We start from the raw sequence: 16868 nt of genomic DNA, 5'->3' as shown, positions 1-16868 counted from the left end.
TTATTTTTAAACTTTCAATTTATTCATCATTTTAACAAATACTTTAACAGTTGTCTGTTAAATCAATATGTTTCATATATTAGAACCAAAAAATTAAATATATAAGAAAGATTCCCAGCAAACACAAAATGTTTTCATAACATTTACAAAATAGGGCACAAAGGTTGCCACAAACTGTATAAATGACAGGGTATAAAACGTTTTCATAATATTAACATATTCACAACATAATCAAAATTTACTAAACAAAATGTTATATCACAAAACAGTTGCAACAAAACAATTTATAACATATCGACAACAATATGAAAACAAAGGATCTAAGTTGACATTTTATTGTTATTAAAATGATGTATAACTTTTTCAAAATGTTTTAAAAACATTAAAAATAATATTTTGTGTTTACTGGGGTTAAGATTTTCTTGTATTATCAATATCTTTAGTTCTGACCAAGCTCCACATATTGATCTAATCCCAAACATAGTGTACTAACCCGGTTATTCCAGTAGAAATCCATACACAACCTGGTGAAAAACATGACCTTAATCTCCCACACAGGGGTGTAGATTTCAAATGGAGTCACCCATTTAGGTAACCCCATTTGAAATTCACACTCCCTGTGTGGAAGAATATTAAAGGTCATGTCATCCATAGGGGTGTGCAAATTTCAACTGGAATATCCCAATGGAGCTACACAACCTTGCCCTACTAAATACATATGCAGGTGTGGGGTGTGTTTGTGGGTGGGGTAGGGGGTTGTGTGGGTGTTTGTTTGTGTGTCTGGTGGGATGTATGTGCATGTGTGAGGTGATGGGTGTTAATGTAAAGTATAGGTCGAAGTTCATGTAACTTGCTTATGATTTATCTAAAAAAATATAAGTTACATTTATTTCAGTTTTTTATTATTTTTGAAAAAAATGCCCATCAGTGACAAACACTCATAAAATTAATAGAGTCAGTATGTCACAGTATGTTTGTTATAAATTCGCTCCTACCACTCAGGGTGAGTGCATGAGGTATATCACAGGTATGATGTAGCGCTTTATTGGAAATAAAAAAAAAGTGTAAGTATTCTAAAACACATTTAAAATGCTGTTTACTAGGACATTGCATTTAAACAAATAATCATATCGTTATGAGTTTGTCAGACAGCCGATTATTGATTTGTCTCCTTAAATTCAGTTTACGCTTGAATTCTCTTGAATTAGCAAACAGGGCATCACTGAGATCAATGCTTTAGAGCCAGAAGACAGCATACCAATTATTTAACCCTATGAGAACTACCTGCCGATTGGCCAAAATGAAGATTGTGTCCAATTTTGAACCAATCAAGGACTGCAAATACAAGTTTGACCATAAATAGTTTAAAGCCTAGTCATAATTGGCAATTGAAATGAGTATTTCAAGTTACCAACCAATCGGAAATGCTGTTAGATGACCAGTAGTGTCCAGGGGATTAAATGGTGCCTGGCATAAGTGGGTGAAGAGGGTGGCATACAGTTAAACTGGGCAGTGAGTTACCAGTGCTGTGCCTCACAGTCAACATTCGGCCGTTTGTCTAACTCATAATGATATCATTTAATAATATAGGCTAAATAATGACAAATAAATCTATTCTGCATAGTATAAAATAATTGTGCATCCCTTAGGCAAAAATCAATCCTCATTGAGGCAAGAGGTGAATACAGGAGCAGATGTGATTGTCATGTGCATAGCATGGTTGTCATACATAGGGCAGTGTGAAAGAGCATTGTTATCATGGTTGCCATATGTGATGCGATCAAGCAAAATCAGTCGGAACTCGGCAATATTGATTTTGAGATATAGCCAGACAAAGGAACTATTTCCTTTTGTTTCTTATTGTTTTGGCAACTCTTTAATTGCTCATATCTTTGGAACTGGTTGTTCAATTTCAATGGGATTTTCTGCAAAATGCAGCTTTGTAAATGCTTTTTTCTATCCTATAAGAAACTGAAAATTTATTATTTCCGAGTTCCGACTGATTTTGCTTGATCGCATCACATATTAAGTCATTTGATGATCTAAGCCTTTTCTAAGGCTTATATCTACAGCAGCCATAATCTGCACATGGTATTATCTGCACTTGCATACACCCTACCCTAATATAAACCACATAAATGTTAAAAATACACTGAGAGATTTATCATCAAAAATGTCCCCTTCTTGCAATATTTTTATGATTGATTGATTTGTTTACCAGGTTGTTTTGCTTAAAAACACCTGCTTGAGGATGCATTTAAAGTGACTCCAAATAGGACTCAAAATGGTTAAAGAACCCCTGTCAGGACTAAAAGATGGCAAAAATAAATGGGACGTCTGCTGACATTGTACTGGAAATCTCTCAATATTTTTTTAATGTAGGCAATTATGTCAAAACTAGCTAGTAAATTGCACTGTTATTATCAAAATAACAGTACAGTATTAGTCACATTATTCATAAGAACAAAACAAAATAACAATGCTAAATAAAAATGACTAGGTCATAAGTTATATGCTATAACATAATTTGTATTACAAAAGAACAGAAAGAAATGAATATTCAATATTCAAATGCCCCTTTATCAGTCGGCTTCTCATAATAAAACAGTATATAGACCCATTTTATATAAAACACATATAAATTACACTATATATAGATATATTTGGCCCAATATCCATAAAATAGGGGTAACTTTACCAGCCCTGGACTAAAATTTATGTTAGTTTTATTCATGTAACATTTTCATCTTCTTTCCTAATCAATTCCCAATCCCAATAATGTAGTAAAATTGTTTTGTGTGGCGGTAATAACATGAGAATAATTTAAAATTAGGCTTCAACACTACAACTTGTTTATTTCTTGTCGCAGGGAGTGCTTTCACGGAACTTCCTCATCATCAGCTGATGTTGATGGCTCTGATGCTTTCTCTAGCCATTTCCAAGAGTTCACACTTAACAGCATTGGCTGTCAATGGTTGATGATGAGGAAATTCCTCAAAAGTGCTCTCTGTAAGTAAAATAAACAAGTGTCAGAGTCTAAAGTGAAATTATTCTTATCGTTTTTCTATTTTTTTTTTTATAGTGTAGACTACACTGTGTAGTTTGTTACAAAAAGAGAAAAGAAGTGAAACATCTTTCATAAAACTGACTTTCATTTTAGTCTGGGTTCAAGTTACTCAACTTTCATGAACAGGAACCATTGTTAAATTTCATGTTTGTAAATAAAAGTTCTCATGCACAAGTTGAGCATTCTGAGTATTGCATGTCGAGGAGAGTATATAAAATATAGGTTATGTTTCTTAAGTACTGAAATATTTAAGTACTGAAAAGTTGTATTAAAACCAAGAAAGACATGTAGGAATTAAGGTAAAGAAAGACACTGGCAATGTGTTGGTAAAAAGGGGTCTACCTTCAGTGAGCATAATCACAAAGTTTAATGTTTGATTAGGGTTAGGGAAAGGGTAATGGTTGGGGTTAGGGATATCAAAATTTGTAATGCTTATATGAAGGTAACGCCATAAAATGGAAGTCTTGTGATCTTTGTACACATGTGGGGGGTGGGGGCTGGGTGGGTGGTGGTGTGTATCCGTCTGTCAGTTTGTGATGCAGGGGTGGATAAGTGTGCAATATAGGGGTATGTAAGGGTATGTATGCATGCATGTGGGGGTTTTATACAGTATATGCATGACTGCAGGGGTGGGGGTGGGTGGGTGTATGATTACAATTGTTTGTTACTGTTGTGTATGCCAATAATAAAATAATGTACTGTTTGAAACTGAAACTTGATACCAGTTTTACCAACATAAATAATTCTAAAATCTGATATTAATTATTTTCAGGATTAATCAATTACATAAGACAACAAAATTTAAAAGAAATATTAAAAAGCACAACTTTTTCAGCTTCCAAAATTTGTGCATATTTGACAAAATCCAGTAATCTTGCTCACAGTTGCATACAAATGCTTTAAACTGTCCTCTTTATACTTATTGACTTTTCTCGCCAATCAACACTTAAGTTTTTAACCTACAAAGCATCAAAGGCCTGAATAAAGTCAGTTTCTCATGCAAGGGAAACAAAGAGCGCAACAAAAATAAAGGCACTTTTTTACAGATTACTTTAGTTATGTGATATTTCAGTACTGTTACATACATGTAACTTATATTACTATTAAAAATCTGCATAATTATATAGATTGCTCTACACAAATAAACAATTGACATAAGTCACTTTGTTTACAGACCACCTCAGTCATGTGATATTTTGGTACTGTTACTTAACTTTTATTACTGCTAAAAAATTATATATATATATATCTCTAGACAAATAAACTCTTTACATAGAAAACAATTTGTATTAATGTATATATAGCTTGTCATACTAGTCAATATGTATTATGTATAGCTTGTCATACTACTTCATTCAGGTTGGGCAAGTAGCAGGCATATGGTGCGGTCTTCTTTGTGTAATCAAATCTATTTGTAGCCTTTGTTATCATGCGACTGCTGCATTTGGACGTCACCCTGTATTAAAAGAATACAAAAATTAAAATATGATTAAACACAGTAATTGGAAAATTCCAATATAATAGCCAATACTAAACAGATGAGCTTTTGCTATCAACCATTATCTAGATATTTCAGATGATTGTCACAATATTTTTAATTGATTGTCACAATGAAAAAGTTTAAGTTGATGGAAAGGAATGATTAAAGCAGGAATGAAAAAGAGTGGGGAAAGGAGAGCATGCTCCTAGGAAATGACTAATAAACTTGAGGATATGATGCATGTGGGAGAAGAAAGGAATAGGAAGAAAAAGAAAATAGAAAAATGTTGCTCCTGAGGAAGAAATCACTTTCTACATCCCTGGATTGAAGGAAAAAGTATAACATATAACTTTGAGTTTGGCAGTGATGCATGTGCATATTTTGCTCACAGTGAATCACACTCTAATCTAAAGCCACAGAGTGTATAAGCACATGTGGCTCTGTGGTTACGGCCTTGGACTCATAAACTGAGAGCTTGCTCGACGTGCGTGGGTTCGATTCCCCGTCCCACCACCGTGTTGTGCCCTTGGGCAAGGCGCTTTGCCTGGCTTGCCTCACCCCACCCAGGTGCAATGGGAAGCTGTTAGGGGTAGTCACAGTCTTTGTACTGATGGACCCTGTGCCAATTGTAGGCTGCAAACGTGGTTCCGACATATTCTAATGACTGCCGAATAAATGTAAAGCGCTTTGAGGCTGTTTACGGCATAAAGCGTTATATAAATATCTAAATGGCGTGATTGTGGCTCGAGCAAACTGGCATATGAAAATATTGAGAGAGAAAAAATCAGGACTCAGCGGGGATTGAACCCCGGTCACTGGATTACCGGTCCAGAGCTTTACCACGTTTTTTTTTATGTTTAAGAGCAGTTTAATTGTGTGCTTGAGGCGCAACTGTATAAAAGTATCAATGTCACTACCAAAGTCAAGGTGAAACAAAGTATAGTTTGAAAGAAGAAGGGTCTATGGGAAATTCTTAGTCAGTGGGAGTGGTCTAGTTCGTAGACACATTTCTGATTGGACAATCGCATGATTTTGGGTGCCGTCTATCAGGCCGTAGACGACCCCACGTCATCATGCGTCTTGATAATGCGTAACACGCGTGTAGAGGTGCGCGCATGTATCACGCTAGATGCGTAGACTAGTGCAGAATACGCGAACGCGCTAGCAGTACGCGCAACAGAATACGTGAAGTTGTAAACAAGTTTCATTCATTTTATAATGAGGGAGTTTTATGACGGTAACTTAGTTTTTGCTTTAAAAATTGTTTACAGTTATTAAAATAATATTTAACTGACTAAGAATGAGAATAAACGATAGGAATTTTTATTTTGCCTATCCTCTACCTATGATAGACGACAGGCAGGTCCAATATTTTGAGTAGTGGATACCAGCTGGAAATGCAATTATCTATCGTTAATTCTCTAAATGTGACCCCTCGGCACAACTGAGCCCTGAAGTCGCCAATCATCATTTGCTAGATATTCAACCAAAATATTCTGCTTGAAATTAGCTTTAAAATGATGTATATCATGTCTATAGTACTTGACATTTAAGTAGTGAAAAATCAATAAAACAGTCAATAAATCCTTTGTTTGGTATGACGGATTACAAATACTTCAAGAAACAGACCAATTTTCTTCGTCTGTTACAATTTATAAATCAAAAACTTGAATTGACCCACTGCATTATTAAGGATACTAACCCTTTCACTGTCTTTGCCGCCATTCCTCTTCTTCAGATAACACTGTGTAAAGAGAATAAGAAACATATAAGTATGTATTAACTGAAGTGGGTACACAAACACACCTATATGTGTAACCACTGGTAAACAAGGATACATGGTAGGGTCAAATTTTTTGTTAACATTTTTTTTTCATTAGTAACTACTGTTACATTTTAAACAATAGGCCTTATTGTATAACAACAACATCATAACTTGGTAACACTGTGCCCTGTGGTAAATCTGGCTCTGCAGATCACCACACACATGTTGACGTGTAACCACTAGCAAACATGGATATCACTATCCAACTGCAGACACACTGCTCAAGTTGAAAATACCTTAACGGGGATTCTTCAAATTGTTACTATCCATGTATGGACTGACCCTACACTGTTAACTGTGGTCGTTACTTATAATTATGTTTATAATGCGTCTGCTGTTACAAAGATTCCTCATGTGTGTGTCGTTGTTGCCTGTGTGTACACACATCCCTACTTGTAAAATGTGTACATCGGGGACATGGGGTGTGTGTGCATGTGTGGGACTATGAACATGATATGTCACCATGCATGCGTGGAAATGTCCCCACTTTGCCAGGAAAAATCATATGTGTGTATCCCCAGTTAGATAGTATGGAATCAGATGTGAATTCGTCTGATTCTGTATTATATCACTCGTACATAAATTCTAGACAGTTCATTGGTTGATTACCATTGATCATTTTTACCATCAGCCTCTCCGTATGATAGTTTTTACCATCATCGTGCTGCGCCATAGTGCGCCTGCACCGCCGATTTAGTTATGGGGTGGACCCAAAAATGTGAAGTATATCACGGCAAAACATGGTGTTATGTTGATGAAAAAATGTATTTCCGACCTCAAATAGTAGTTTAGTAATAGAATTTATGTACGAGTGATATAAAACAAATATTAACTGTCTTAAATTTGTGTAATGGTCGAAATATAATCACTCGGTGAAAGATGTAATGTTCCATTCCACTCGCTGTTCCGGCTCGCGGAATAGAACAATCCATCTTTCGACCATTACACTCATAGACAGTTAATATTTGTATACTATGCAATAGGGGATCTCACCCCATATGTCTAATACGTTTAGCGCCCTCTAGGGGGGTTATACAGCCCCATTTGCATTAGTAAGAAAATCAAGGATATCCCTGTTTGCAGATGTATACCCAGTTTATCGGAGTTAAACAAAATGTATCCCCATTTCACACCTTTTACAAACGCACCCCCACACCAAAGCACCCCCACTCCACACACACAACTAAGTACATACCACAGTAAATGCTATGATGAGGGCCACAACAATGATGCATACAACAACTGCAATCACAATTTTAGTAGTTTCACTCCCAGAGTCTCTACCTGGAGTTGTATCCTCCACTACGATAGGTTCTCCTTCAATCGGTGCGTAGACTCGTCCATCAACTACAATCAGCATTTCATTGTTATCAATCTATGTGAAATGAAAATATAGACAAAATAAATTGCCAAGTACATACCACACTGATTGCAATGATGAGGTCGCAACAATGATGCATACTACAACGGCAATTGCAATTTTACCACCAGGTCCACGACCTTCATTATTGGTTGGAGGTGGATATACATCCAGACCTTCAATTGGTGCATACTTTCCATCAATGATGATTACCAGTTAATAATTTGCAATCTATATGAGATTAAATAATATTTCAGGCCAAATCAAAATATCCTTTGTCTCAAAATAATTCTGATTTTTGAAAATCTAAAGTGGTCACTTCTCAACCATCTTGAGGGAAAGACTAGTTATTGTACATCCCATTACCTCAAGTACTAAGAAACTTCTTTGTCATGTTTAATTTGCTAGAATAATAGAGGTTATCCACTTTACTCATGTGTGACTTCTAACAAATGGCGCTGATTCCCGTAGTATTCCTTATTCAAAACAATTCAATGCATGACCTCGGAGTTACCTGCATGACTCTTGGCGGGCTATTTTGAAACAGTCATGGTTGCACATGTAGGTACTTCTTTTGAAAGTCCTAAACAAGGTATAGCAGTCGTTGATAGGATATGCAGCTTATAGAACACGGATGACCTCTATAATTTTTCTCCCATTATGCTTGTTGCTAGAGAAGTGGTAGAAACAAGGAAATTTGAACCAAAGCCATCAAGCCTCGATAGCTTAGTACTAAGAACATCCACTTAATAAATGTGAGGTCCCGGGTTCAATTCCTGGCCAAGGAATGTATTTTTTCATTTCATTTCCCTGCCATATTTTGAGGGAGAGATTATCATTATAACCTTATCCCTTTGTAAAATAATATTTGACATTTTATCACCCTAATCCTGGTTAAAACCCCTTAACCCAATACTGACTCAGGCTAATCAAGAACTGCCCGCCTATCACAAAGGCATTGGCCAATTATGACATGCAAAAATCAATAACTAACAAATCGTTGGTCTAACTAACTTGGTGCTGATGTGCACTAACCTAGGTAAAACTGTTAGTCATAAAAATAGGGTGGTCCCAACAATCCAGTATTCCATGAAATTGCAATTTGGACACAAGATAGAGAAGAATATGAATGATTGACATCTGTGATCTTAAGGTATCGCTTGTATGGTTCGCTTGCGGTGCTGTTATAAAGTCAGACCAAATTTCAGGTTCTGTGTGATAGATTCTTGTACAATTGTTTTGTATAATACCATGGCAGTAGCTTGAAAACATGCTTTTTATTATTTTTTAAGAAGATATTAGTAAGGCGACGAAAAAACCCCTGTTCTACGGGCGGACAGACCTTTCACATTGGGGTGGTCAGTCTGGCGTTTTTTTGTTTTGTTTTGTTTTTCTGGAGGCTAAAATTCCCTTAAAATTTCACCAAAATCTGACAAATCTGACAATTTTTTGCAAACATATTTTCTAAACATTTTCAGCCAAAATTGATCAATTTTGGCTCCCAAACAGGTGATTTTACATGATCTTAGCAATTTTTTTTTTTTTTTTCAAAACGCAAATTCTGGGTCCGTTGGGCCCGTAGAACAGGGTTTTGTTTTTTCGTCCCCTAATCACAACATATTTCTGCAAATGATATCTGTGTTCCTAAGACAATGCAAATGAAAGGGTCCTATATCTACAATACAGAGCCGTGCACCGAGGTCACACATCAATTGCAGACACACTGTGTGGCTAATTGTATGGGAAAACAGACAATAAGGTTTTAATGTTGCACATCCCGTTACTTTGAGTACTAATTATCTTTGTCACATTTAACATTTGTTCACTTCATTAGCAAATATATACTTGTTCCATAATGCACAAATCTGACTTCTGATTAAAGCCATATTATAACATTTTCATATATATACAAAATAGATTAGCATTTCTTTGCCATAAAATATTAGTTTTACTGTCACATATATCCCTTTTATTTTTGAGCCGAACAACTACGGCAAAGCAAAGAAAATTGGAATTTACTACCAGCGCATATATATGTCGCCAATACATACCACTCCTTCGGTCATGTTATGGTATGACCCTTTGTTGTGTTATGAACATTGTGTATGCGTTCGACTGATAATTCTATCGTAAAAAATAAAATGACGGTTCCATCGTTTTATTCAAAATCTCGGATTTTGACAAAACTACAGCACCTAGAGTCTTGATTTTTGCAGGGTATATTAAAATAAAGTATAATATAATCGTGTAAAAAAATTAATTTAAAAAAAATCAGTGAGGGCGGCCTCCTCAGCAAATGTTATAATATGGCTTTAAATTTAGAGTGTTCTGGTTTATCAAATCACTGATATAACCCGTTCACCAGATGAATGCAACATAAGTTCGTAACTGCTAATCAATTAAAAACAGGGAAAACTCAGAAAATGCCCCTTAATTTAAAAAATAAAAAAGGAGAGTCCCCCTTTACAAAAATAAATAGAATTAAAAAAAAAAAATCAGAGAATGTCCCTTTAATTAAACAAATGAATAAAATAGAGCATGCCCCTTTAATTTAAAAAGAAACTATAGAATTCCCCTTTAATTTAAGAAAAATGGAGAATGTGCCAAGAATCATTCATTGCCAACATGTAAAAACACTGCAAGCACTAAATTACAAGTTTGCTCGCTAGTGGTGTGCACACTCACCTGTTTCTGTATATTATCAGTAACTTCATCCAAATTTGCATCATTTGTCCCGTCATCAACAACAGACATGGAAACTTCAATACTACCACATCCCAACTACAAATACATCAAGAAGATGGTTTGATTAATTTACATTAATTAAATGTGTTGATATCACAGTGGGGGTCAGGGTGTATTTCCCTCATCCCTGTCCCTCAAAACAGCAGCAGCAACAACTTTGGCTTTACCCCTTTACAAAATACAAGATTGTTTATAATTCCACCATTCTAGACAAAATTTAAGGAGAATTTTCCCCCTCCACTGCACTCAAATTCACTTATTTGCACTCCACTACTCATTCAATAAGTAAACAAATGAATAAATCACACACACAATTAGTTATAATTAAGGGAGGTGTAATGAGCGAACCGTGGTTTGGATTCCAGAGGAGGGTGTCTGTAAGAGGCACAGCCATCAGAAAATGAATAAGTGAGATCATGGCCAAATAAACTTACTGCAGAAATTTTCCAAGTCTTTAAAAAATAGGCATAGGTGGGAATCGAACCCGGCACCTTCCGGTTCTGAATCAACGGATAGTATCACTAAGCCAACTTTCTAAAACCTGTGATATTAATTCTTGATAATGCGTAACGGAAAAAATCAATACTAATGTACAATGACATTCAAAATCAAATAGAAGCAATCGATAAATCTGCTCACTCAATCATCAAATAATCAATCGAAAAATAAATAAATAAATAAATAAATAAATAAATGTGTCCGTTCTCTCGGGCCCCAAAACGTCATTAAATAAATAAAATAAAATAAAATAAAATAAAATAAAAAATAAATAAATAAATAAATAAATAGATAGATAGATAGATAAATAAATAAATAAATAAATAAATAAATAAATAAATAAATAAATAAATAAATAAATAAATAAATAAATAAATAAATAAATAAATAAATAAATAAATAAATAAATAAATAAATAAATAATACAAAAAGAAATTATAAATAAGTTTTTCTAAGCCCTAACGTTGGAAAAATAAAGCAGCATAAGAAAAGTGACAGACGCACGGTTTAGAACAAGCGATGCCAAGAACAGCTACTTAGAAACCTCAACGCCTTAGACCACTATGCCATAGAATCACACAGTTTCTTCAAGTCAAAGAAATGTATTAACCTTTAACGTTACGCAATAGTGTCACATGACACGGGCACATGTCTGCGGGTAAAGATACTGCATAATAGAAAGGCGCATAAATAATCGAAGGGTCTATCCCTGAAGTTAATGGTCATTGACATGTAACCAATTCTTTGTATACCAGTGATATACCAGCTACAGTCAACATATAAAAATAAGTATATTGTTAGGCGTAGACGCAATCATCAATGCGGGAAGCATAAAACCATAGTCGCAACTCGTGCACTTGTTTGAGTCCACGGGCATTCCAAAAACAGCCTTCAATCCTGAAATCAGAGGTCGGTTTTGGGTTGTTACATGCAAATACAAGCTAAATATATCATGAAAAAACCCACCAAGAGGACTACGAGACTTATTCAGAGCCAATCTACATTCTGTTATTTACAAAAGCCGACGATCAAAGTGAAATTATAAAAGGAGCAAGACCAGATATCAACGTTAAATCATGGTAAGCCTAAAATCGCATCGAAAACGCCAAAATGCAGTCATAAAATTTATAATATTACTAAATCACCGAAACGAATTGTAACGTAGGTATGCTGAAAAGAGTTGTATTAGCACAAACCAAGTATGTGCAAAAAGATTTGTCTTTGGCATGTCGCTTTTTTGAAATATCACCAAAAATATCAAATTTTGGAAAAACGCCCCAAAATTTAAAAACAAACACGAACCTTCCAAAATAAATATATATTAACACTCGGCGGCCAAGTCACTACCTGTAGCTGTGATTTGGGGTAACTTGTTGCTTCCCTTCTCCAGATACCTGTACTTCAAGGTCACTCATACCCCACGCCTTAAAGACAGAGATAAAAAGAAATTATCGCGTCTGACGTCATCTGTCAATCAAATTTGAGCACGGTTTGTTTACAAGTGTCGTGATGATGACTTGCTGAACGCGGCGGTATAACCGGGCACCTTATTGTTAATTTTGCACCAAACATGCAAACCATCTCAAAAGGTCTTTATAGTAGGCACCATGTCAACAATGCCAAGAAAAGCTGCTTTTTGCCTTGTAAAAATATGTAATTTTTCACCATTTGCTTTTTCACCAATCAGCACCAGATAGATCGGTCTTCCTTTTACGCGCTATTAACCTGTGTAAACCAATCAAGGATCGTAATTGACAGTGACATCAGACGCGATAAATTCTTTTTTATCTCCGTCTTTAATTATAATCAATAGCCATTGTATGGCAAATGACTGAATCTGCCAGTAGCATAGCCAATATGGGGGGGCTGAGGGGTCAGTGCTCCCCACTCATCATGAACCAGTGTTACATCTTAGGCTGTCAGTACATGACAGGCCCTGGTAAAAAAAACAATTTTGTGTGTACATGCTTGTGCATGGCTAAGAAACAATGTATGTTGCCCCCACCTGGAATGTGATCCTCCCCTTTTACCTGCATATAAATGTGGGTATTGAACAAAAAATTGGTCAGGACCCCTAAGATTTTGCGAGATCTCCATCAGCAAAAAATATTTCTGTTGGTACATTAACATGTTTCAAAAACCTGGCTACAACACTGGAATCTGCTATTTTCATTCCAGAGGGAGCCGGGGGAGGGAGTACTAGAATGAATTATTTAATGATGAATGTGCCATCCAAGTTTCAAAACCCTACCCCATTTCCAAATTTTGCTCATTTAGGGCATTTTTACGAAACATCACCCATTTCTAAGGATACTTCAACATGGAAGTAACCCCTGGCTTCCATTTTGGCATAACATTTTAAAATCATACTCACAATATATACCCTATATAAAAGGCATCTCTCACAATTTTCAAAATGTCTACCTACGGGTCAAACAAGAGTGTTAATATCATCATAACAATATCTATGCTGACTTACATTACAAGCTCTGATAGCTGTTTCTGGAACTCCAGTAGATGCTGCAATCAGCATTCTTACTTGACTGTAAATGGTAAGAAAAGAAGTAATGGGTAGTTATACACTGATTACAAACCACTGATATATCTCGATACTGATGAATAGCAGACTATGAATGTCCCTATATAATATGTGGACAGCCTAAATGTGATTCGCTGAACACAGGTAGCAACCATGGTGGTAACAGATTTGTACTGTAAAACAATTAATGTTGCCTTATGCCCATGCAGTGTGGTCTTTGCAGCATTTGGGGGGGGGCAGTCAACCCCATAAATAAGCTCATTATATTAAAACCTCCACACCCTAAAATCCTCACCCACCCCCACACCCCCCCCCCCCACACCCACACACTGACACACACACACCATATTGATTACTAAGTCTCTCCCTGAACATTCAGGCGAGACAAAAATTAAAACCATGTAAAATGTTCATGCCAAAAATTTGATTTCATTTATATGTTCCTGTGCAATAGGTGTTTAATAAAGCTACAAAGTTGGTTCCACAACCATGCTTTTATTTCCATCAAATTACATAATATTATCAACCTTGATGTGATTTGGAGGTTAATAACTGCACATCGGTTATTTAGAGGGCATTGTGATATTCCGAGGTCCAAAGCAAAATGTTTAGATTTTTCACAATGCCCGACATATAACTGATATAAAGTTTTAAACCTCATTCATAACCGTGTCACTTTCATCTCTTCACTTTACAAAATAACACAAAATTTTCCTCAAAAGTTTGTAAAAATAAACAATTATTACATTTTGCATTTCCAAAGATCGAACAGGCTAAAAGAGGACGACCAATAACAGAATGCACAACACTGCATGTGCGGAGGTTACTAATATTTACGCTGACGGCGCGGAGGTCCACTGTTGAATATTATAGTAACCGCATTCCACGTTTGCATTTTGGCAAATAAATAAAAATGATTGGATCGCATGTATCGCGTTTATTCATGAGGTTATGAATTTTGACTAATGTACCTTGCTCCATCTTCTTATTCCAATGATTAAATAGTCACAGAAGGTTTTGATTATACACAGTGGCGGCGCCACGGGGGCATGGGGAAATGCCCCCAGTCAGAACTCTTGCCCCCGAAAAAACCCAAAATTACGAAAATTTCCATTTTTACGGTAATTTTGCATAAACTTTGTTGATTTTGCCCCCCTGAAATTCACTTTTCCCCCCTAATAACAAAAAAAAAATTTCCTGGTGCCGCCACTGATTATACACTGTACATACAGTAAATACTTACGCACAGAAATCCTGGTATCTTCTTTCATCATTCATGATGAAGGTACAATTATCTGTGTCAAAGGCGAAACTTACTTGCCTGCTACCACTGTAAATGAAGACGTAGAGGACAGAAGAAATTTATTTATTTGATACATTGTGAATGGAAGGTAAAAGATGCGATAGTGATGTTCTGCTTTTGGAATGTGATGGGTAGGAGTAATTGCTTGTCAAGCGATGCATTACTTATCCCTTTTGCATTTATACTGAACGCAAGGGACCACATACAATCGGTTATCAAGTTGACTTGGACAAAATCCAAATCTTGGATAAGGAGCCCTGATGGTTTGATAGACAGAGTGTAAGCCATTCACATTAGGGCCAACCTACCATCTCTGATATAAAATTGGATTGATTGAGTCCATATTTATTGGTTGAGCTATGAGTTTTAAAATATTGGACGAGACATAGTCGAGTCCAATATTTTAAAACTCATAGCGAGACCAATAAATATTGGGCGTAAAGCATCCAATTTTATCATTATTATGTGTTGGATCCAATATTTTCACACACTTGGATTCATCAAAACATAATAATGAATAAAGATGGATGGTGCTACAAATTACCAAAGGTCTTATAAGTTATAACCCAATCATTACAAATATTTCAAGAAAGCGAGATTGGATCATTCCACTGACAACAGCTGTAGTGCTGAAAGTTACGGAGGTAAATAAATTTTGTATTCTGATCAAGAGTTTATTATATGGAATTTACCAAACAGATGAACTTTTATGCGCATACAAGGTTGCTGAGCTATAAACAACTTTTGCATGCAACTTGGAAAAGCAACAAAGCTTTTGCAAAAGTTTGATTTGTCTGAAAGGAAGTACATAAGGAACAATTGAGAAATCCCTTTTCTCGAAAACTGATTGAGTTTAAATTCAGGTTAAGACCAAGAATAAATGTTTGTGTTGCATTCCAGTAAAAATATTAAACAATGTTGATTCTTGCATACAAAAGCAGTAGTAAAATTCACAGTTAGGCCTAAAAAAAAATTGTTTGATTGGCGTAACAGGAAAAAAAATATTAGGGTAGGTCGGTCTGCAATGAAAAAAAAAAAAATTAACACACATTTAAAGCTGAAAATCACGAATTTTTCTTCTTTTTTAAAATTCTAAACTTTTTATATTTTCTTTATCCATTTTTTGCGAAAAAAAAGAGAAAAAAGTCTAGGGTCGGGCCTATTTTTAGGGTTGGTCAGGGTATGCCAATCAAACAATTTTTTAGGCCTTAGCATGAATGTAAGAGCATTCAAGATCTTCTTGAAATAGCTTCACTCTTTTAAATTTATTTACTTAACTGTTAATACGCAGTTGTTTTTAACCAAATTCATACATGACAAAGAAACCCTGAGTTTTGCTATTTGTATTCATATGATTCAACAATATTCATTGTTGTAAAATATGAGCAATATGCATCCACCTCCATAGAAAATGAATCAACCCTATGGGGCGAACATGTGTTCAAAATCACAGGGAGTACAATTACACACTTTAATACACTCCCGTATATTGTTCCAATATCACATTCTTCTGATTGGCTACATGGTTCTAAGAGTGTATGAATAGGTTATTATATGCAGTCATATTTCTATGAAACAATAGACTAATACTTACACTATATCAACCAGAAATCCAATGAAAAAAAAGAGAGAAAACAATTAATAACATTTTTATAAACAATTTCATTTTGTGTCTTCAGATAATGAGATTAAACAAACATAAAAAACTAACAATTTTAGGGGAAAGAAGAATTACGCATCGCACACAAGCACATTTAAACATGAATTTACAAATGGAAACATAACATGCATAGGCAGATATATACCAAAGTAAAAACTCCAGACATACCTGCCTGTGCGGGGACTTGTACCCCATACCTCTTGCTTGTTGGGCAAGCGCTCTGAGCTACACAGACTGTCCCTGATAAACAGGACTCAAGTCTGGTACTTATGGATATGAGCAGTCAAGGGTGAACAGTACAAACAACACATTACATACCAGTGTACGAGATCTATTAAGGGTAGACGAGGTATTGTTGGTCGAAGCAACCTAGAAATCTATTTTTATTATC

At 35.5% G+C, this 16868-nt stretch overlaps 1 protein-coding gene across 1 annotated transcript; it reads right to left on the bottom strand.

Annotated features, from left to right (window-relative positions):
• LOC140157347 (uncharacterized) lies at positions 1 to 14862 on the bottom strand. Its single transcript, XM_072180512.1, has 6 exons — positions 14758 to 14862; positions 13455 to 13518; positions 10418 to 10513; positions 7568 to 7747; positions 6250 to 6291; positions 1 to 4523 (listed from the first exon to the last, which is right to left on the bottom strand). Exons 1-6 carry the CDS (start codon positions 14790 to 14792, stop codon positions 4476 to 4478), a joined length of 465 nt encoding a protein of 154 aa, XP_072036613.1. The 5' UTR covers positions 14793 to 14862; the 3' UTR covers positions 1 to 4475.
• Positions 14863 to 16868: the final 2006 nt, after the last annotated feature.

Source organism: Amphiura filiformis, chromosome 7 (assembly GCF_039555335.1).
Source record: "Amphiura filiformis chromosome 7, Afil_fr2py, whole genome shotgun sequence".
Taxonomy (NCBI): Eukaryota; Metazoa; Echinodermata; class Ophiuroidea; order Amphilepidida; family Amphiuridae; genus Amphiura; species Amphiura filiformis.
The sequence above is the reverse complement of the archived record's forward strand: the minus strand, read 5'-3'. Positions and strand labels throughout refer to the sequence as shown.